This window comes from Anabrus simplex, chromosome 1 (genome assembly GCF_040414725.1).
Source record: "Anabrus simplex isolate iqAnaSimp1 chromosome 1, ASM4041472v1, whole genome shotgun sequence".
In the NCBI taxonomy this organism is placed as follows: domain Eukaryota; kingdom Metazoa; phylum Arthropoda; class Insecta; order Orthoptera; family Tettigoniidae; genus Anabrus; species Anabrus simplex.
In genome coordinates, this window is record NC_090265.1 from 1,543,927,848 (window position 1) to 1,543,944,675 (window position 16,828).

General features: G+C 39.8%; 1 protein-coding gene across 3 annotated transcripts in view; it reads left to right on the forward strand.

The window, feature by feature from the left end:
• Positions 1–6,181: 6,181 nt before the first annotated feature.
• The window catches only part of LOC136858490 (protein SLC31A2), a 112,056-nt gene continuing 101,409 nt past the window's right edge, over positions 6,182–16,828 (forward strand). For 2 of the 3 annotated variants that reach the window (XM_067138071.2, XM_067138072.2), the window contains exon 1: positions 6,293–6,308. In XM_067138071.2, coding sequence (XP_066994172.2) covers positions 6,306–6,308 — 3 coding nt within the window. In that variant the 5' untranslated portion in view covers positions 6,293–6,305. Of the gene's footprint in view, positions 6,378–16,828 lie in introns of all 3 variants that reach the window. The other variant, XM_067138073.2, reaches the window with a different exon arrangement.

Here is a 16,828-nt window from a genome sequence, read left to right on the forward strand (position 1 = left end):
AAGGGCTCAAACATCCAACCTGTTCATCATCCCTCACCATCGAACTGCCGCATATAACAGCTCATTCTCGGTGTTTGCCGCACGAGAATGGAATCGCTTACCGGACGACGTCAGAGGAATACCAACTACTGTGTCATTTAAAAGAGCGTTAAGAGGTATAACAGGATGCGAGTGACCTGTGATTTTCTGGCCTTTCAGTGATCGTGCTATTACAATATCATTACTAGCTATTATTATTATTATTATTATTATTATTATTATTATTATTATTATTATTATTATTATTATTATTATTATTATTATTATTGTTGTATGTATGTCCTACTGTGGTGGAATTTTATTTCAGTTGTATTTTGATTGTGTTTTAATTGTGTCTTCTAGTATTAATTACAGTATAATTGTTTATGACTTTAATGTATACTAATTGGTTTAGTGTAAGAGAAGGCCCAATGGCCTTAACTACGCCAATAAAGACATTTATCTATCTATCTATCTATCTACCTACCTATCTATCTATCTATCTATCTATCTATCTATATTTCCTTCAGTGCTTGACAACGCATTACGCCATTGCAAATGGGGAAACTTTGAACGCATCCAGCCACACACACATGCATATGCATTTTCTTGAATTAAATCAAAACCCACAGGTCACACTTACAACAACACATCGGTATTGAAGGTTAACTGCTGCACTATACAATAAAATAAGATTATATTTTAAACCAGTTAAAATATGGATCGCGCAGGTCAGAAATGTTGGAAGTACTACACAAATTTCTTACTAACTGGAAGAATATCTACGCAAACACATTTAGTTACATTTTCTTGTCACGAGGGAAACGGAAGAAAGACCGTGAATACTTCTGTACTTCATAGTCATTGCAGCCAAACACAGATTATATCTTTCCACTCATATTGAGAGGAGATATAAAGGAATGACACACGCTACTATTTACTTATGTCAACTTAATGCAAACGCATAAATAACGCAAAAAACTTCACAAACAAATACACGTGCTCTTATGACAGAATCAATAACTACTAGGTCACTCCGCTAGGCGGAGCTCTAATCGCTGTCCCTCGTTATCTCGCAGAGTGTCGCGTATAGTCTACTGTATTTGCTAAAAGCAACGAGCTAGAAAGAGGACTATAGAGTGGCTATTGGACCACCATATTTGAATCTACTTGAAAGCCACATCCGCCATATTTTAAGCGATCAAATCGAGTGGGCTTGTGATGAAGCAAGTACAGAGGCTGCGGGAATAAATACCGTTTCACAGTTTTCTTTATTAGGGAAGCACTCAAAGATGCGCAATGTCTGTTTAAAAGGACATTAAAAATACAAGATACAGGCTACGTACTTACATATTGTATAAAGAAAGAAAATTAGCGCATTTCCACTAGTCCAAATTACAAAACAAATCACAAGACATTGCCAAAAATTTAGACCCACTTACAGGGAATGAAAATATAGAACAGAAAACCTTGAGCAAAGTAATATAACAACATCGAGAAATAATTCATATAACTTTCATAATAATAATAATAATAATAATAATAATAATAATAATAATAATAATAATAATAATAATAATAATAATAATAATAATAATAATAATAATAATAATAAATCCTAGTATCTTTCCATTTACCTGGAATTGGAATTTTGTATGGATTTAGCCTAATTTTACGACCGGATGCCCTTCCTCACGACGCCAACCCTAGGTGGAGTGATGTATTTAACATTGCGTGTTTCTGTAGTGGTTTGCAGTATGTTCTGTTGTGTGTAGATGAAGAAGGTTATCCAGTCCCGGATCCAGAGTAATTAATTGTCGACTACCCGGTTAAAATCCTCAACCCGGTCGAATCCGGTGCCCCCTGAACCACAGGCCAGCACGCTGATCATTCAGCCAAGGAGCCGACACTAAACAACTTGGCAGGTTCGATCCTGGCTCAGTACGATAGTATTTGAAGGTGCTCATATCCCTCAGAACTCCTGCGGGACAACATTCCGGCACCTGGCTTATCCGAAAAAGTAGTTAATAGGACATAAAACTAATAATAATTTACGAAAAATAAGTATTCTAGAGCCGTGGGGTACAAGGTTTGAAGTGAACAATGGTGTAATAAAGTATCCCTTAATAATAATAATAATAATAATAATAATAATAATAATAATAATAATAATAATAATAATAATAATAATAATAACAACAACAAGAATTTGTAGGATAAACAATTTTGAAATAATTGTTGAAAAAGAGAACAGTTCTTCTTGTGATAATGATCTTAAATCACATAAGTTAACTTTCCTGAATAATTCACTTCGATTATCTTTGGAAGAAGATTATGGTAACGCCGATTTTTATTTGCCTTATGTAGCACCCACTCAGACATGCCTTATAGCTACGATGGGATAGGAAAATACTAGGACTGCGAAGGAAGTGTCAGTTGCATTAAGGCACAGCAGCCCCCGTATTTGCCTGATGTGAAAATGGGAACCACGGAAAACCGGCTATCAGTGCTGTCGGCAGTGGAATTAGAACTCACTATATCCCGAATGCAAGCTAAGAGCTATATACCGCGAAGCACGTAGCCAACTCGCTCAGTAGTAGTGGTGATGTAGGACTGAAAGTCCTCATCGTTAGCAGAGGGGATGGGGTGACTAGGAAATTCTAAATATTGTAGGTGTGGCGTTGGACAGCAGGCGTCTTGTAACACCGTTGTTCACTTTATATTTATTTTCAAAATGCTGGGGGGAAATGTGCTCTGTAGGATACAATGTAATAATAAATAATGGTCTTGGTTTTTCGTCCTACCGACTACTTAGTACGGTTTTCGGAGAAGCTGAAGTGCCGGAGTTTTTCCCCGGCGGAGTTCCCTTACGGGCCGGTAAATCTACTGACACAAAGGTGACCTATCTGAGCACCTTCAAATACCAAATATGGCAACTTGGGCTCAGAAAGCTAGGGCTCTACCGTCTGAGCCATTTAGTCAGGCAGGATAATTTTTTCGTGTTTGGCTGCCAGTTCCTACAAGAAAATAAAAGTAGGCCTAATGTACAAGTGCTGGATTGTGCTACACAGGCAACGTAATTCTGCTAATCGCCCAAAACTGTGTACTTTAGTAAAAAAAAAAAAAAAATCTTGTCTGAAATATGATATTTATTCTTCGTGTTTTCTCTACAATTTATGCAATTGCATGCCACACACGTAGAGAGCATAATTTCTTCGATCTAATCTGTTAAAAGTATCGCACCGTATGCGGAAGAAATTATATGAATGGCGCTTAAACTATGGAGTCGCTATTTCGTCTTGGCACCACCCAGAGCGCTGTAGCAGCCATGTTAGCCACTCTATAGTCCTCTTTCTAGCTCGTTGGCTAAAAGCCATACGCCATTTCATTTCTATACTTGCTGAAGTGATTCATGTTTTTGTATGTAGGTGGCCGAGAATACGTTTACACAGTCTAATACACACAGTCGCAAAGCTCCTTAGTGATGAAATGACATCCCGTTGACAAGCGGAACGACACTAGCGCTCGTAGCGGCCAGCAAGCCGGTACTGTTCTCTACCCAACAGCTGATTGTACATCCACGTAAATTATAAATATTGCAACCACCTGAACAACTATTTTAGTAGTAAATTTTACAGACCACGCTGATAGACTAGACTATTTATTGCTACAGCATTGAAAGCCTTGTTAAAAGACCTTTTATTGAACTGAATTTGGTTAAGATCTCAGCAACTTAAATGACTGAATTTTAGGTACTTCTTGTTTTTTCTATGGCACTGAAAACTTTCATTGAAAAATTTGATGATGTAATATAATCTTTTCACAAATAATTTCAATAACAACAGCTTAGTACCTTCACAGCATGCCTGGTGAAAATGCTTGGCACTTATTCCTTCCCTGAGTAAGGCAATATAATATAATAACGGCTGCCTGAACTTGCTAAAAACCTCATTTATCATCATAACAACTGCACTATTTGCTACTTCTGGTGTACGTTCATCACCTAAGTCCTCAAACCCTATGATACTGTCACTAGAAGGATCATATGCCATGTTGCACATTAATGACATTTCACCCATTGAAACATTCACTAATCTTTCATGTTCTGGAAAAGATTTTACTTTTTCTTTCAGTAGGCTACTTGAAAAACACCTTCATTTAATCCACATTTAAGCCGAATATCCTCCATGTATTTCTTCAGTGTTCGTACTGAGGGGAGATCTAAGTACTGACACAGAAATCGGTAGCCTTGCGGACTACAGTATAATAAGTAGAGCCCGGATATCCATGCAAATGCATGTTTCTAAAGAAACTGCTTACACTTCTCAAACTTTGCAGATATTCGTTCCATGGCTTCACAATTCCAAATAACCGTTCTTTTCCGTGCATGTTTGCAAGTTTTGGCCTTTTTAGGACAAAATTCATGCATAATGCATATTTTAAAGATTTTGGATTTAATAACGAACATTTGGTCGTTTAATATTGCATAATATGACTCTTCTTCTGACTTTGGCGTACATATAATGTTAACTTGCATGATAGTACTATAAAGCAATTAACCAAGCACTTTCTTATCCGTTACTTGAGTTAACGTTGACATAAGCCGAAAGGCCCCACGTCGATCTCTGTAATTCATATGAATAAGTTGCCTCCGTTATACATTGCTATAAATTGAACCCTAAATTGTGCATTACTAAATTCCGGCTAATTTTTCGTCTCTGTTAGACGAAAAAAAAAAACTTGTATCATACTTATGAGGCACCGCGTTACTGAGGTAGTACCTAACAATGCTTGGTTTTGCATTGAACCCTCTTCCGTTGTTATCCTGGAATTTCCTACCCGGAACTCTCACTCGTCACACGTGTTTGTTATCGCAGCTACAATCTTTAGCAGTTATTGAAGACATCATCTGCAATCATCACACGGAGAAGTAGCTGTGGCAGCTAGAAATACGGCGGACAAAGTGGTCCATTTAAATCCCGAATTTGAATTCGTCAAACTTATATAACAAGCACTGTGGTGAAAACGCATACGTACAATTTGACCTCACTTTTTCCCAAATGTCTTGATTTAAGTATGCACCTGACACTTCCTGTGACGTAGAAAGGTCATTTTCTGTGTTAAAGAATATTCTGACGGATAAACGAGTGACCTTAAATCAAGACAATTTGGAGAAATTATACTTCTGGATAACTGACAAACCACAAACCTACTTATTTGAACTTCTATTTAAACATCTTCACAATATTGGTCTATTATGCGAAAATGTAAACTGCAGTCAATAATCCTTGCCTTACCTATCAGCATCTTTAGGAAACCTAAAAAATGATACCTCTGGTGGCTTCTTGTTATTGGAGCATTTAACTGCACTACACACATCTCCTCTCGTGAACACCATCTTATTTAACAGAAAATGAATCACTTGTAATGGAACTACCTCACACTAACCTTGCAAATTATACACAACTTACACATCTCAGTAGACCAGAAGCTTGCTGGCCACGTGGAGCGCTGGAGTCGTTTGGATGAAAAAATGAGCCAAGCTTCGTGACTGTGTATATTAGACTGTGACGTTTATCCATCATTGCATTTTTCACTTGTGCCAGACAAATCTATTGAATCTCGTTTTCTAGCACATGCCATGTAATTGGTTACAGTACAGAACACGACCGTTGCCAATGTTGGTGATACTTTTTTTTGACATGGTTGGTTTTCAGCATGTCCAAAAAACTTAGATGCAAAAATTATGTTAATTCTCCTAGAAGACAATAACAAGGCCCTCTCATGATCACAAGCTAGAAATAACGAGTACGTCAAGTAGCACGGGCGGTCCAATGAATGTGATCACGTCACGTTTAAAAATCACTAATATCAGAAAATCTCGTATGAAATCACGCTGTGACTCACAAATCACAGTTGCCATCACAGTTTAGTTGGCCGTGTTTCCTAACGTCTTCAAAACAGTTTGACCAACAGTACACATGTAAAAGGTATATGTAAGAAAATTTGTCTCTGTATTTTATGAAAGTCAAACGTAATGTTTGTAAGGTTCGTGAAAAAAAAAAGTTTCATGGCCAATACGAGGAGCTCTATGGAATGTTTGCTGCCATTTACGTTTAGAATCATCTATACCTGGTCTTTACCAAAAACGTGTAGCTTTGTGTTGGCGGCAACACATGTCACTGGTGACATTTGTTGACTTGTTGACGTATCTGTAATAAAGTCATGTGAGAAGTTGAAAGCTATGTCATGAGACTCCTTGTCATGAGATTGTGACGGTTTATACAATGGTACGAACACCATCTTGTGTTTTTGTGTGTTTTACTGTGTGAGCCGTGGTGGATCGTTAATCTGTTCCTGCAAGTTCATTTATAAACCTTCCACTAAATATAAATAATCTACGTGAGAGTAAAAATATATGCTTTTTGTATTCTTCTCATATTCTTTCTGAGGTGTTGGCAATAGTATAGCCAAAAATCAAAATCGACAGTGGGGTACTTACAAAATAATGATAGAACATATTCAAATATAGTAAATCAAATACAGTATACTGTATTCGACATAATGAAGGTGATTGTGCGTGCGTGGTGTGCGCATGCGTGGGTGGCATTATAAAAACACGAATGCAAGTGAATTATGTCGATATTCATGTAATAGACAAATTGCAGTACACTACAAAATTTTATATTCAAATACAGAACAAGAACAATATGATCTGTGTCAGCGCGGCGGTAGTGGAGACACTGAATCAACATCATACCGGTTTCTCGGATTGCAACAACTATAGACTCTTCGGCAAGCGTCATTATCTAATTTAAGAAATGTTTATTTAGTTTGTCTTTTTCTGTTAATTTTCTTTTTGTAAAAGTATCCTTTGGCGGGGTGGGGTTTATCCCCCAGTAACACGACCTTCTCTGGTCACGCCTATCACTCCCTCTTATCATGGGCGCCCATATGATAGTTTGTAGAGAGGGGCCGAGACCTGGGGGTATATAGTATTTTTAATATTTTGGAAGATGAATGGCGACTTGTATTCCGCGGTAGAATAACACCCACGGTATCCCCTGCTTGTTGGTGGGGGCGGTACTATCACTTCTACGTAATAACGAGTTCTAAATCATTTTCTTGAAAGAAAAACACTTGACTTCATATTTTTTCCTTTCCCTGAAAGGTAGGGCATGGGCGCCCTTGCCTCTTATGAACATTTCTTAGTTGTACTTTGCCGTATAATAATAATAATAATAATAATAATAATAATAATAATAATAACCATCATCAGTGGACTTGTTTTTAAAGTAGAATTACGTAGGGTGTATCAGAACTATACTGACAAAAAAAATCAGGGGTGCTCTCTGTGTTAAGAACGATGGTGCAATCGTATTGACGGAGAACATTTTTCTTTTCGAGAAAATGATGTTATTCCGGGCGCACAGTTCAAATTGACGAACTCGCCGTATTGCTATGCCTGAGCACAACCTGCTGCCGTGCTTCAGGGATGAGAAAGGAGGGGAAGTGGTGTGTATGATGGAAGCAGAAGAAAATGCTCCGCGTGTATGCACAAGTTTCCTTGTTCGACTCGCACAGGCTTGTCCTTGTCTTTTACAGGCAATATCCAGAGTTCATTTATTAAACAGACGCAACTGCAAACACAGTACAACAACATACTGTAATTACGACACGCTTGTTAGTCAAGAAATGCACCAGATTGTTTCCCCTCTCGTCTGTTGGTTGCAGTAACGTTCTTGATTTTTTTACATGAATGAAGATGCAACGCTGCTGCTCCATGATTTATTTATTTATTTATTTATTTATTTATTTATTTATTTATTTATTTATTCACGAAGTACAAGGTACAGCAACTCTGAACAAATTTAACTTGCAATGTCAACAGACTATTTAACAAATGTAAACTTTTGTGATAAAATATAACAAACATAACAAAAGATGACAAGATCAGGTGCACAGCCTACTAATAACAACTGTCCGAATCAAAAACCATGATAATGTCTATGTTCATAGCCAAGTCGTCGTGGGTCAAAATGGCGGTTTAACCTCTTCACAATCAACTTATCCTTAGGAGACTGTTTACACCGCTCCCGAATGTACTTTTACTTGATGCTATATCAAGCTCTTGTCTCCTATTAATATTGTTAAAGAGAGTTGGTAGGCGGATTAGGAAAGATCATTGAAGTATTGAGTGCTGAGTGTAGGAAATGTGGAGAAGGTCGTTGGTTCCTGCGGAGCGGGAAGGAACACGGAGAGAGAAGAGTGAGACAAGGTGTTCCGAGCGATAATGGCCATTTAAGATCCCGTGAAGGAAACTCAGGTCAGCTACCTGTCGCCTGATGTACAGCGGTGACACATTTATTGCCCTTAATACCTGCTCTGTAGACAGATTTCTGAGCTTGGGGTTTCTGTTCCTAACAATTGCAGCAAAGAAGAATACTGCTCTGTCTAACTGTTTAATATTGGAGTGGGAGGCTGTTGTCCAAATCAGAGAGCAGTAGTTCAAGAGAGGTTGAATGATCGTGAGGAAGAAGTGATGAAGAGCAATGGGATGCAAAATTTCTGTGAAGCAGTAGAAAATGCCTAGTAATTTCATAGCCTTGGTTGTGTATGTTTCTGTGTTGTTCTCAAATTGTAATTTTGTATCGAATATTACACCTAAGTCACACTGTTGCATAACTACAGTGATGGGGTTGTCGAGTAGGTAATATGATGTCAGTAGAGGAGATTTACGTCTCAGTGTTATGGTCGTGTGGCTACATTTTTGTGGATTGGGGATAAGTTTCCAAGTACGGCACCAGTTCGAGGGGGCGTTGAGCGAGGACTGTAGCAGAGCTGTATCTGCAGGATTTTTGATCTACCTAAATATCTTGCAGACGTCAACAAATAGTAGGGTATTTGCTGTTTCATTGAGTTCGGATGGCAGATCATCCATAAACAAGGAAAATAGCAAGGGGCCAAGAGTACTGCCTTGTGGGACACTGGAGGTGACTCGTAACCATGAGGATGAAGTGCCTGTATTCCTTCTCTGACAGCAATGTAAATGGAATGAAATGCTGAACAAAGGACACAATATACCCAGTGGTTTGATAACAGTAGTTCAATATGCCCCCCTCCTACTTCGATGCACAGTTCACAGCAGTGTAGTAGTGACTTTTGTACTGTTAAGGATGTGTGGTATGTCGCGAACGACCTGGAAAGCTGCCTGTATTCTTGGTCAAGTTCATCTTCTTTTTCTATGGGTTTCGCATAGTAGTCAATTTGTGCAGAGAAAACTGTACACTGCCTACTGGGGCTGGAAAGAGACTATGGAAACGAATGATAAACTTGCACATTCGCACTGAGCATTACCTCTGTCTTCCCCTTCTCTCTTCCCCTCCCTTCCCTTGCCACTTCCGACGCACAACAACAGGCAGCAATTGGCTGTCTGGCATAGCAAACACAGCAAATTTGTCAGTTTGAATCGTGCTCCCGGAAGTAACGAAGTACCCTCATTTTCTCAAAAAGAATTATTTTTGCCAGTAATCTGATTGCATCGCTCTTAACATAACACGAAGAGCATACCTGATTTTTTTGTCAGTATAGTTCTGCTGGGGCTGTACCTTAATTAAGGCCACGGCTGCTTCCTTCCAACTCCGAGGCCTTTCCTATCCCATCGTCGCCATAAGACCTATCTGTGTCGGTGCGACGTAAAGCCCCTAGCAAAAAAAAAAAAAAGTATAGTTCTGATACATCCTGTATAAAACAGTCTCTATCTTTGTATGCAAAAAGATAACAATTTGTATAGCATGTGACATGTTTTATGCTGTACCTCAATCGCTACGGAATGAATTATCAGTCAGCTGATCTGCAATTTAGGCAGTCGCCCAGGTGGCAGATTACCTATCTGTTGTTTTCCTAGCCTTTTCTTAAATGATCACAAAGAAATTGGAAATTTATTGAACATCTCCCTTGGTAAGTTATTCCAATCCTAACTCCCGTACCTATAAACGAATATTTGCTCCAATTTGTCCTCTTATATTACAGATTTATCTTTTTATTGTGATCTTTTCTACTTTTAAAGACATCACTCAAACATATTCGTCTACTGATGTCAGTCCACGCCGTCTCTCCACTGACAGGTCAGAACATACCACGTAATTGAAATAATAACAATAAGTTATTTTATTAATTTGACCACCTACAAATATCATCAATACGGATCAAAAATGATATTTATCACATGTAACATACCACTTAGTCGAGCAGCTCGTCTCCCAAGTCTTTCCAGCCCAAACTTTGCAACATTTTTGTAATGCTACTCTTCTGTCGTAAATCACCAAGAACAAATCGAGCTGCTTTTCTTTGGACTTTTTCCAGTTCTTGAATCAAGTAATCCTGGTGAGGGTCCCATACACTGGAACCATACTCTAGTTGGAGTCTTACCAGAGACTTATATGCCCTCTCCTTTACATCCTTACTACAATCCCTAAATACCCTCATAACCATGTGCAGAGATCTGTACCCTTCATTAACAATCATATTTATGTGATCAGCACAATGAAGGTCTTTTCTTATATTAACACCTAGGTACTTTACAATGATCCCCAAAAGGAACTTTCACCCCCATCAACGCAGTAATTAAAACTGAGAAGACTTTTCCTATTTGTGAAACTCACAACCTGACTTTTAACCCCGTTTATAATCATACCATTGCCCACCGTCCATCTCACAACGCTATTGAGGTCACCCTGCAGCCGCTCACAATCTTGTAACTTATTTATTACTCTGTACAGAATAACATCATCTACAAACAGCCTTATCTGTGATTCCACTTCTTTATACATATCATTGATATGTATATAAGAAAACATAAAGGTCCAATAATACTGCCTTGAGGAATTCCCCTCTTAATTATTAATAATAATGTTATTTGCTTTACATCCCACTAGCTACTTTTACGGTCTTCGGAGACGCCGAGGTGCTGGAATTTAGTCCCGCAGGAGTTCTTTTACGTGCCAGTAAATCTACCGACACAAAGCTGTCGTATTTGAGCACCTTCAAATACCACCGGACTGAGGCAGGATCGAACCTGCCAAGTTGGGGTTAAAAGGCCAGCGCCTTAACAGTCTGAGCCACTCAGCCTGGCCCTCTTAATTATTAAAGGGTCAGATAAAGCTTCGTCTACTCTAATTCTCTTAGTTCTATTTCCTAGAAATGTTTAGTGTGTGTGTAATTGAATGAATATATTCTAATTTAACATGCAGCTTTTGCAAGCACATAACGTTTCAATAATACTTTCAGATCTTAGGTTATGTTCAAATAGTGTACTCATTTCCTTGAAGCGGTGTTCTACTTTCCTAGAAGTGTGCTGCATGTACCCTACATTTTTAACTACAAACCAGCCCTCCTGCCAGTCATGAATCTCTGAATATCAGGAATAAAACCTGGGCCTCCGAGGACAGCAGCTAATTGTGTTAACCTTTACACTGTGCAGGTGGACATATTCATGTCCTTGTATTTCTTGAAGTGGCGTAGTCCTCCTCAGGCACATCTCCAATGGAGGTGAGCTTCATGTATCTTTTTAACCTCATATCAGCCCTACTGCCAGTCTTAAATTTCTGGCTGTACCAGGAATCGGTCCCAGTTCTCTGAGGATGGCAGCTAGTAGCAATAATAATAATAATAATAATAATAATAATAATAATAATAATAATAATAATAATTTTGTGTGGCTATTTCTAACCGAGTGCAGCCCTTGTAAGGCAGACCCTCCCATGAGGGTGGGCGGCATCTGCCATGTGTAGGTAACTCGGGTTATTGTGGTGGAGGATAGTGTTATGTGTGGTGTGTGAGTTGAAGGGATGTTGGGGACAGCACAAACACCCAGTCCCCGGGCCATTGGAATTAACCAATGAAGGTTAAAATCCCCGACCTGGCCGGGAATCGAACCCGGGACCCTCTGAACTGAAGGCCAGTACGCTGACCATTCAGCCAACGAGTCGGACGCACTAATAATTACACTACGAAAGTGGATGTATTCAGGTATTCAATTAACCCCCTGTGGGTGGGGTACACAGACGAAGAATTCACCCACGGTATCCCCTGCCTGTCGTAAGAGGCGATTAAAAGGAGCGAGCAAGGGATGATCAAATTAGAACCATTAAACTACTTGTGATTAGTACTATCACATGGGGAACACCATGGGTCGCTTTTACTTTTGCGTAGTACCACTATGTTGGATTGTGGTTAGTAGCAAACGAGAGCGTGACGGCTTTTACAGTACCTGTGATTAGTAGCACTATATGAGCGACATCATGGGATGAGGGAACCCAGGGTTCTGGCGTGCCTATGATTAGTACCCACTATATGAGGAACACCACAGGATAATACGAGTCCCACCGAGATCGATAGCTGCAATTGCTTAAGTGTGGCCAGTATCTAGTATTCGGGAGATAGTGGGTTCGAACTCCACTGTCGGCAGCCCTGAAGATAGTTTTCCTTGGTTTCCCATTTTCACACCAGGCAAATGCTGGAGCTGTACCTTAATTAAGGTCACGGCTGCTTCCTTCCCATTCCTAGCCCCTTCCTGTCCCATCATCGCCATAAGACTTATCTGTGTTGGTGCGACGTATATAAAAAAAAAGTAAGAGTCCCTGTGGTTACTACCCTTATGTGATGAACGCCATAGGTTTGCATTGCCTGTAAATGGCGCCGCAATGTGCGAAACAGCGTAGGTCTCTAATACATGTGCGAATTTCATTAACTGTGAGTAGTACCATACTCTGTGGAATACCGCGAGTCTACGCTATTCCTGATTAGTACCGCAACATGACCAATACCATGGTTCTACTTTCCTAGCGATAAGTACCGTTGTGAGGGGCCGCTGACTTGGATTTTGGACCCCTTTCGACTACAAGTATCATCTATTCAGTATTGTGCTATAGAAGCAGTCCCTTAGTCAGTAATACCATTGTTCTACGCCAGCTTCTGTGCATGTGAGGCACTGTGAGTCGGTTCCACTGATCGTTTTATATTCATATCCCGTCCGTCCCTCCCTCCATCCACCCACCCACCCGTCTGTCCGTCCTTTATATTCTGGTCATCTTGATGATGTTGGGCCCCTTAAACAAAAATCAATCAATCAAAATGGCTTTATAGAGTAGTAAGATTAGCATGAAGTGTTGATAAGGTACCTTCAGATTGGACAAAAGCAGAAATTGCACCTGTCTATAAGCAAGGGAACAGGAAAGATCGCAACAACTATCGAGGTATCTCATTGATTAGTATACCAGGCAAATTATTCACTGGCATCTTAGAAGGGAGGGTACGATCAGTGGTTGAGAGGAAGTTGGATGAAAACCAGTGTGGTTTCAGACCACAGAGGGGCTGCCAGGGTGAGATTTTCAGTATGCGCCAGATAATTGTAAAATGCTTCAAGAGGAATGGACAGCTGTGTTTATGTTTCGTAGATCTAGAGAAAGCATATAACAGGATACCGAGGGAAAAGATGTTCACCATACTGGGGGACTATGGGATTAAGGGTAGGTTATTAAAATCAATCGAAGGCATTTATGTTGACATTTGGGCTGCAGTGAGAAATTGATGGTAGAATGAGTTCTTTGTTCAGGGTACTTACAGGGGTTAGACAAGGCTGTAATCTTTCACCTTTGTTGTTCGTAGTTTACATGGATCATCTGCTGAAAGGTATAAAGTGGCAGGGAGGGATTCAGTTAAGTGGAAATCTAGTAAGCAGTCTGGCCTATCCTGACGACTTGGTCTTAATGGCAGATTGTGTTGAAAGCCTGCAGTCTAATATCTTGCAACTTGAAAATAGGTGCAATGAGTATGGTATGAGAATTAGCCTTTCGAAGACTAAATTGGTGTCAGTAGGTAAGAAATTTGAGGGAATTGAATGTCTGCTTGGTGATACAAAAGCTGCAACAGGTAGATAATTTCAAGTGTTCTAATATAGTAAATGAGATTGAATCAAGGTGCAGTAAAGCTAATGCAGTGAGCTCACAGTTGCGATAAACGGTATTCTGTCAGAAGGATGTCAGCTCCTTGATGAAACCATCTTTACATCGGTCTGTTTTCAGACCAACTTTGGTTTATGGGAGCGAAAGCTTGGTGGACTCAGGATGTCTTATTCATAAGTTAGAAGTAACATACATGAAAGTAGCGAGAATGATCGCTGGTACAAGCAAGTGGGAACAATGGCAGGAGGGTACTTGGAATGAGGAGATGAAGGCTAACTTAGGAATGAACTTGATGGACGAAGCTGTACGCATAAACCGGCTTTGGTGATGGGGTCATGTGAGGTGAATGGAGGAAGATAGGTTACCTAGGAGAATAATGGACTCTGTTATGGTGGGTAGGAGAAGTAGAGAGAGACCAAGACGATGATGGTTAGACTCAGTTTCTAACATTTTAAAGATAAGAGGTATAGAAATAAATGAGACCACAGCAGTAGGTGCAAATAGAGGATTTTGGCAACGTTTAGTAAATTCACAGAGGCATGCAGACTGAACGCTGAAAGGCATAATGATCTACAATGATGATGTTTATAACCCTTTACTTTGTACAGTGGGGCTAATATAGCAATTCTCCATGCATTTGGTATAGTTCCTTCACACAAACAGTAATCAATCAGATATGGTAATGTATCTGAACTCGTTGTCTTTAATATATCTCCAGTAATCTTATCATTTTCAATTGATTTTGTAGCTTTCAGCTTTTTTGTTGTTCTTGTTGTTGTAATTATCTTTGTTACCGTAGGTAAATTTTAGTATTTCACTAGTATATTCACCTCCCCTACCTGGACATTATCCTTTTATCCAATCATCTGTATACCGGGTGGTCCACCAGCCCCTTGCGATCCAGTTTTACACATCCCTTCACATTTACTACAATTCTAAAAGACATCGGTCCCTCTCCCTAAACCGGGTTAATATAACAAGATGTGTGTTTACGGGCTAGAAGACAGCGGGAATCGTGAGCGCTACTATTAATTAATTATGGGTACCTAGAATGAACTCGTAAAACGAGTATAGATACGCAGAACATGTACGTTAAAACAGGAGTTGGACGCACAGACCGGCAGCATGGTACTGTATAGGCTGAGAAGTGGGGCGCCTCGGGTCAAGTGTCGCAGTAGCTCACATGGCAAGCGGGCGGGGAGATATGTGATTGTGGAAAGTGCTCGAGTTAGGAGGTTCGAATCCCACATAAGAATTTTTTTTAACAGCCTGTTGCCAGGGATGTGGTAAGGTTGCATACTTGATAGCTTCCAAGGACTGATTTGTTTATTTGACCCTGTAAATGTCCGTATGTATTGTTACATCGGGTATAGTGCTGGGTTGGATGAGGCTTAGGAGATGATGGTCTGTGGTCAGTTAGCCACGTCATACATGTTTCAAGCTTTGGAGACCACAGGTAGTTCAACGTATGCCCTATTGGAACGATAACAACATGCGATGGCAGGTAAGTATATAGCTACGCGAACTTCCCTTCTTCGAAGCAATTCACAACACAAAGTGTATTCACTGCCTTGAGATGTAGCCTATTCCAGTGACGACTATGTGGATATGTTACTTATCTCTGGAGAAGCTAGACAGAATGCATACCAGGCACAACGCCTGTACCTAGAATGCTATCCGGATAGACGACAACAGACGGGTGCGATATTTCAGAGTGTGGAAATACGCCTGTGGGATACTGCATCCCTGGGAAGGACATGGCGTGTTCAAGATCATCCTGTGATGTCTACTGACAATGAAGAGGTTGTGTTTGACGCTATCTTGGCGTAACCCTCATACTAGCACATGGGGCATTGCACAGAAGACGGTGATAAGGGAACAGGGAACTGGAAATCCAGTAGGGATGTCATAAAATTATTAGTGTTGAACTGTAGAAGTATTGTAAGGAAAGGAATAGATTTATTTACCAGATATTGTAATAGGAGTTGAATCATGGCTGAGAAATGATATAATGGATGCAGAAATTTTCTCACGGCACTGGAGTGTATATCGTAGAGATAGGATAGGAAGGGTGGGAGGGGGAGTGTTCATTCTGGTGAAAGAAGACTTAGTAAGCTACGAAAAAGTTAAAGATGAGACACATGAAATTCTAGGTGTAAGGCTCATTTCTAAAGATAATAGGCAACTTGATATATTTGGAGTGTACAGATCGGGAAAGGGTAGCACTGACGCGGATTCGGAATTATTTGATAGGATAGTCGGCTATGTGAGAAACGACATGGGAAGAAATGTGATTGTAGCGGGAGATCTGAATTTGCCAGATGTCAATTGGGAAGGAAATGCGAACGAAAGGAAGCATGACCAACAAATGGCAAATAAGTTAATATGAGAAGGACAGCTGATTCAGAAAGTGATGGAACCAACCAGAGGGAAAAATATCCTGGATGTGGTGCTGATAAAACCAGATGAGCTCTATAGGGAAACTGAAGTAATAGATGGTATTAGTGATCATGAAGCTGTTTTTGTGGTAGTTAAAAATAAATGTGATAGAAAGGAAGGTTTTAAAAGTAGGACTGTTAGGCAGTACCATATGGCTGATAAAGCAGGCATGAGGCAGTTTCTAAAAAAGTAACTATGATCGGTGGAAAACGGTAAATAAAAATGTAAACAGACTCTGGGATGGGTTTAAAGAAATTGTTGAGGAATGCGAAAACAGGTTTGTACCATTAAGGGTGGTAAGGAATGGTAAAGACCCACCTTATTATAATAGAGAAATAAAGAGACTAAGAAGGAGGTCCAGACTGGAAAGAAATAGAGTTAGAAATGTCTGTGGAAGTAAGGAGAAA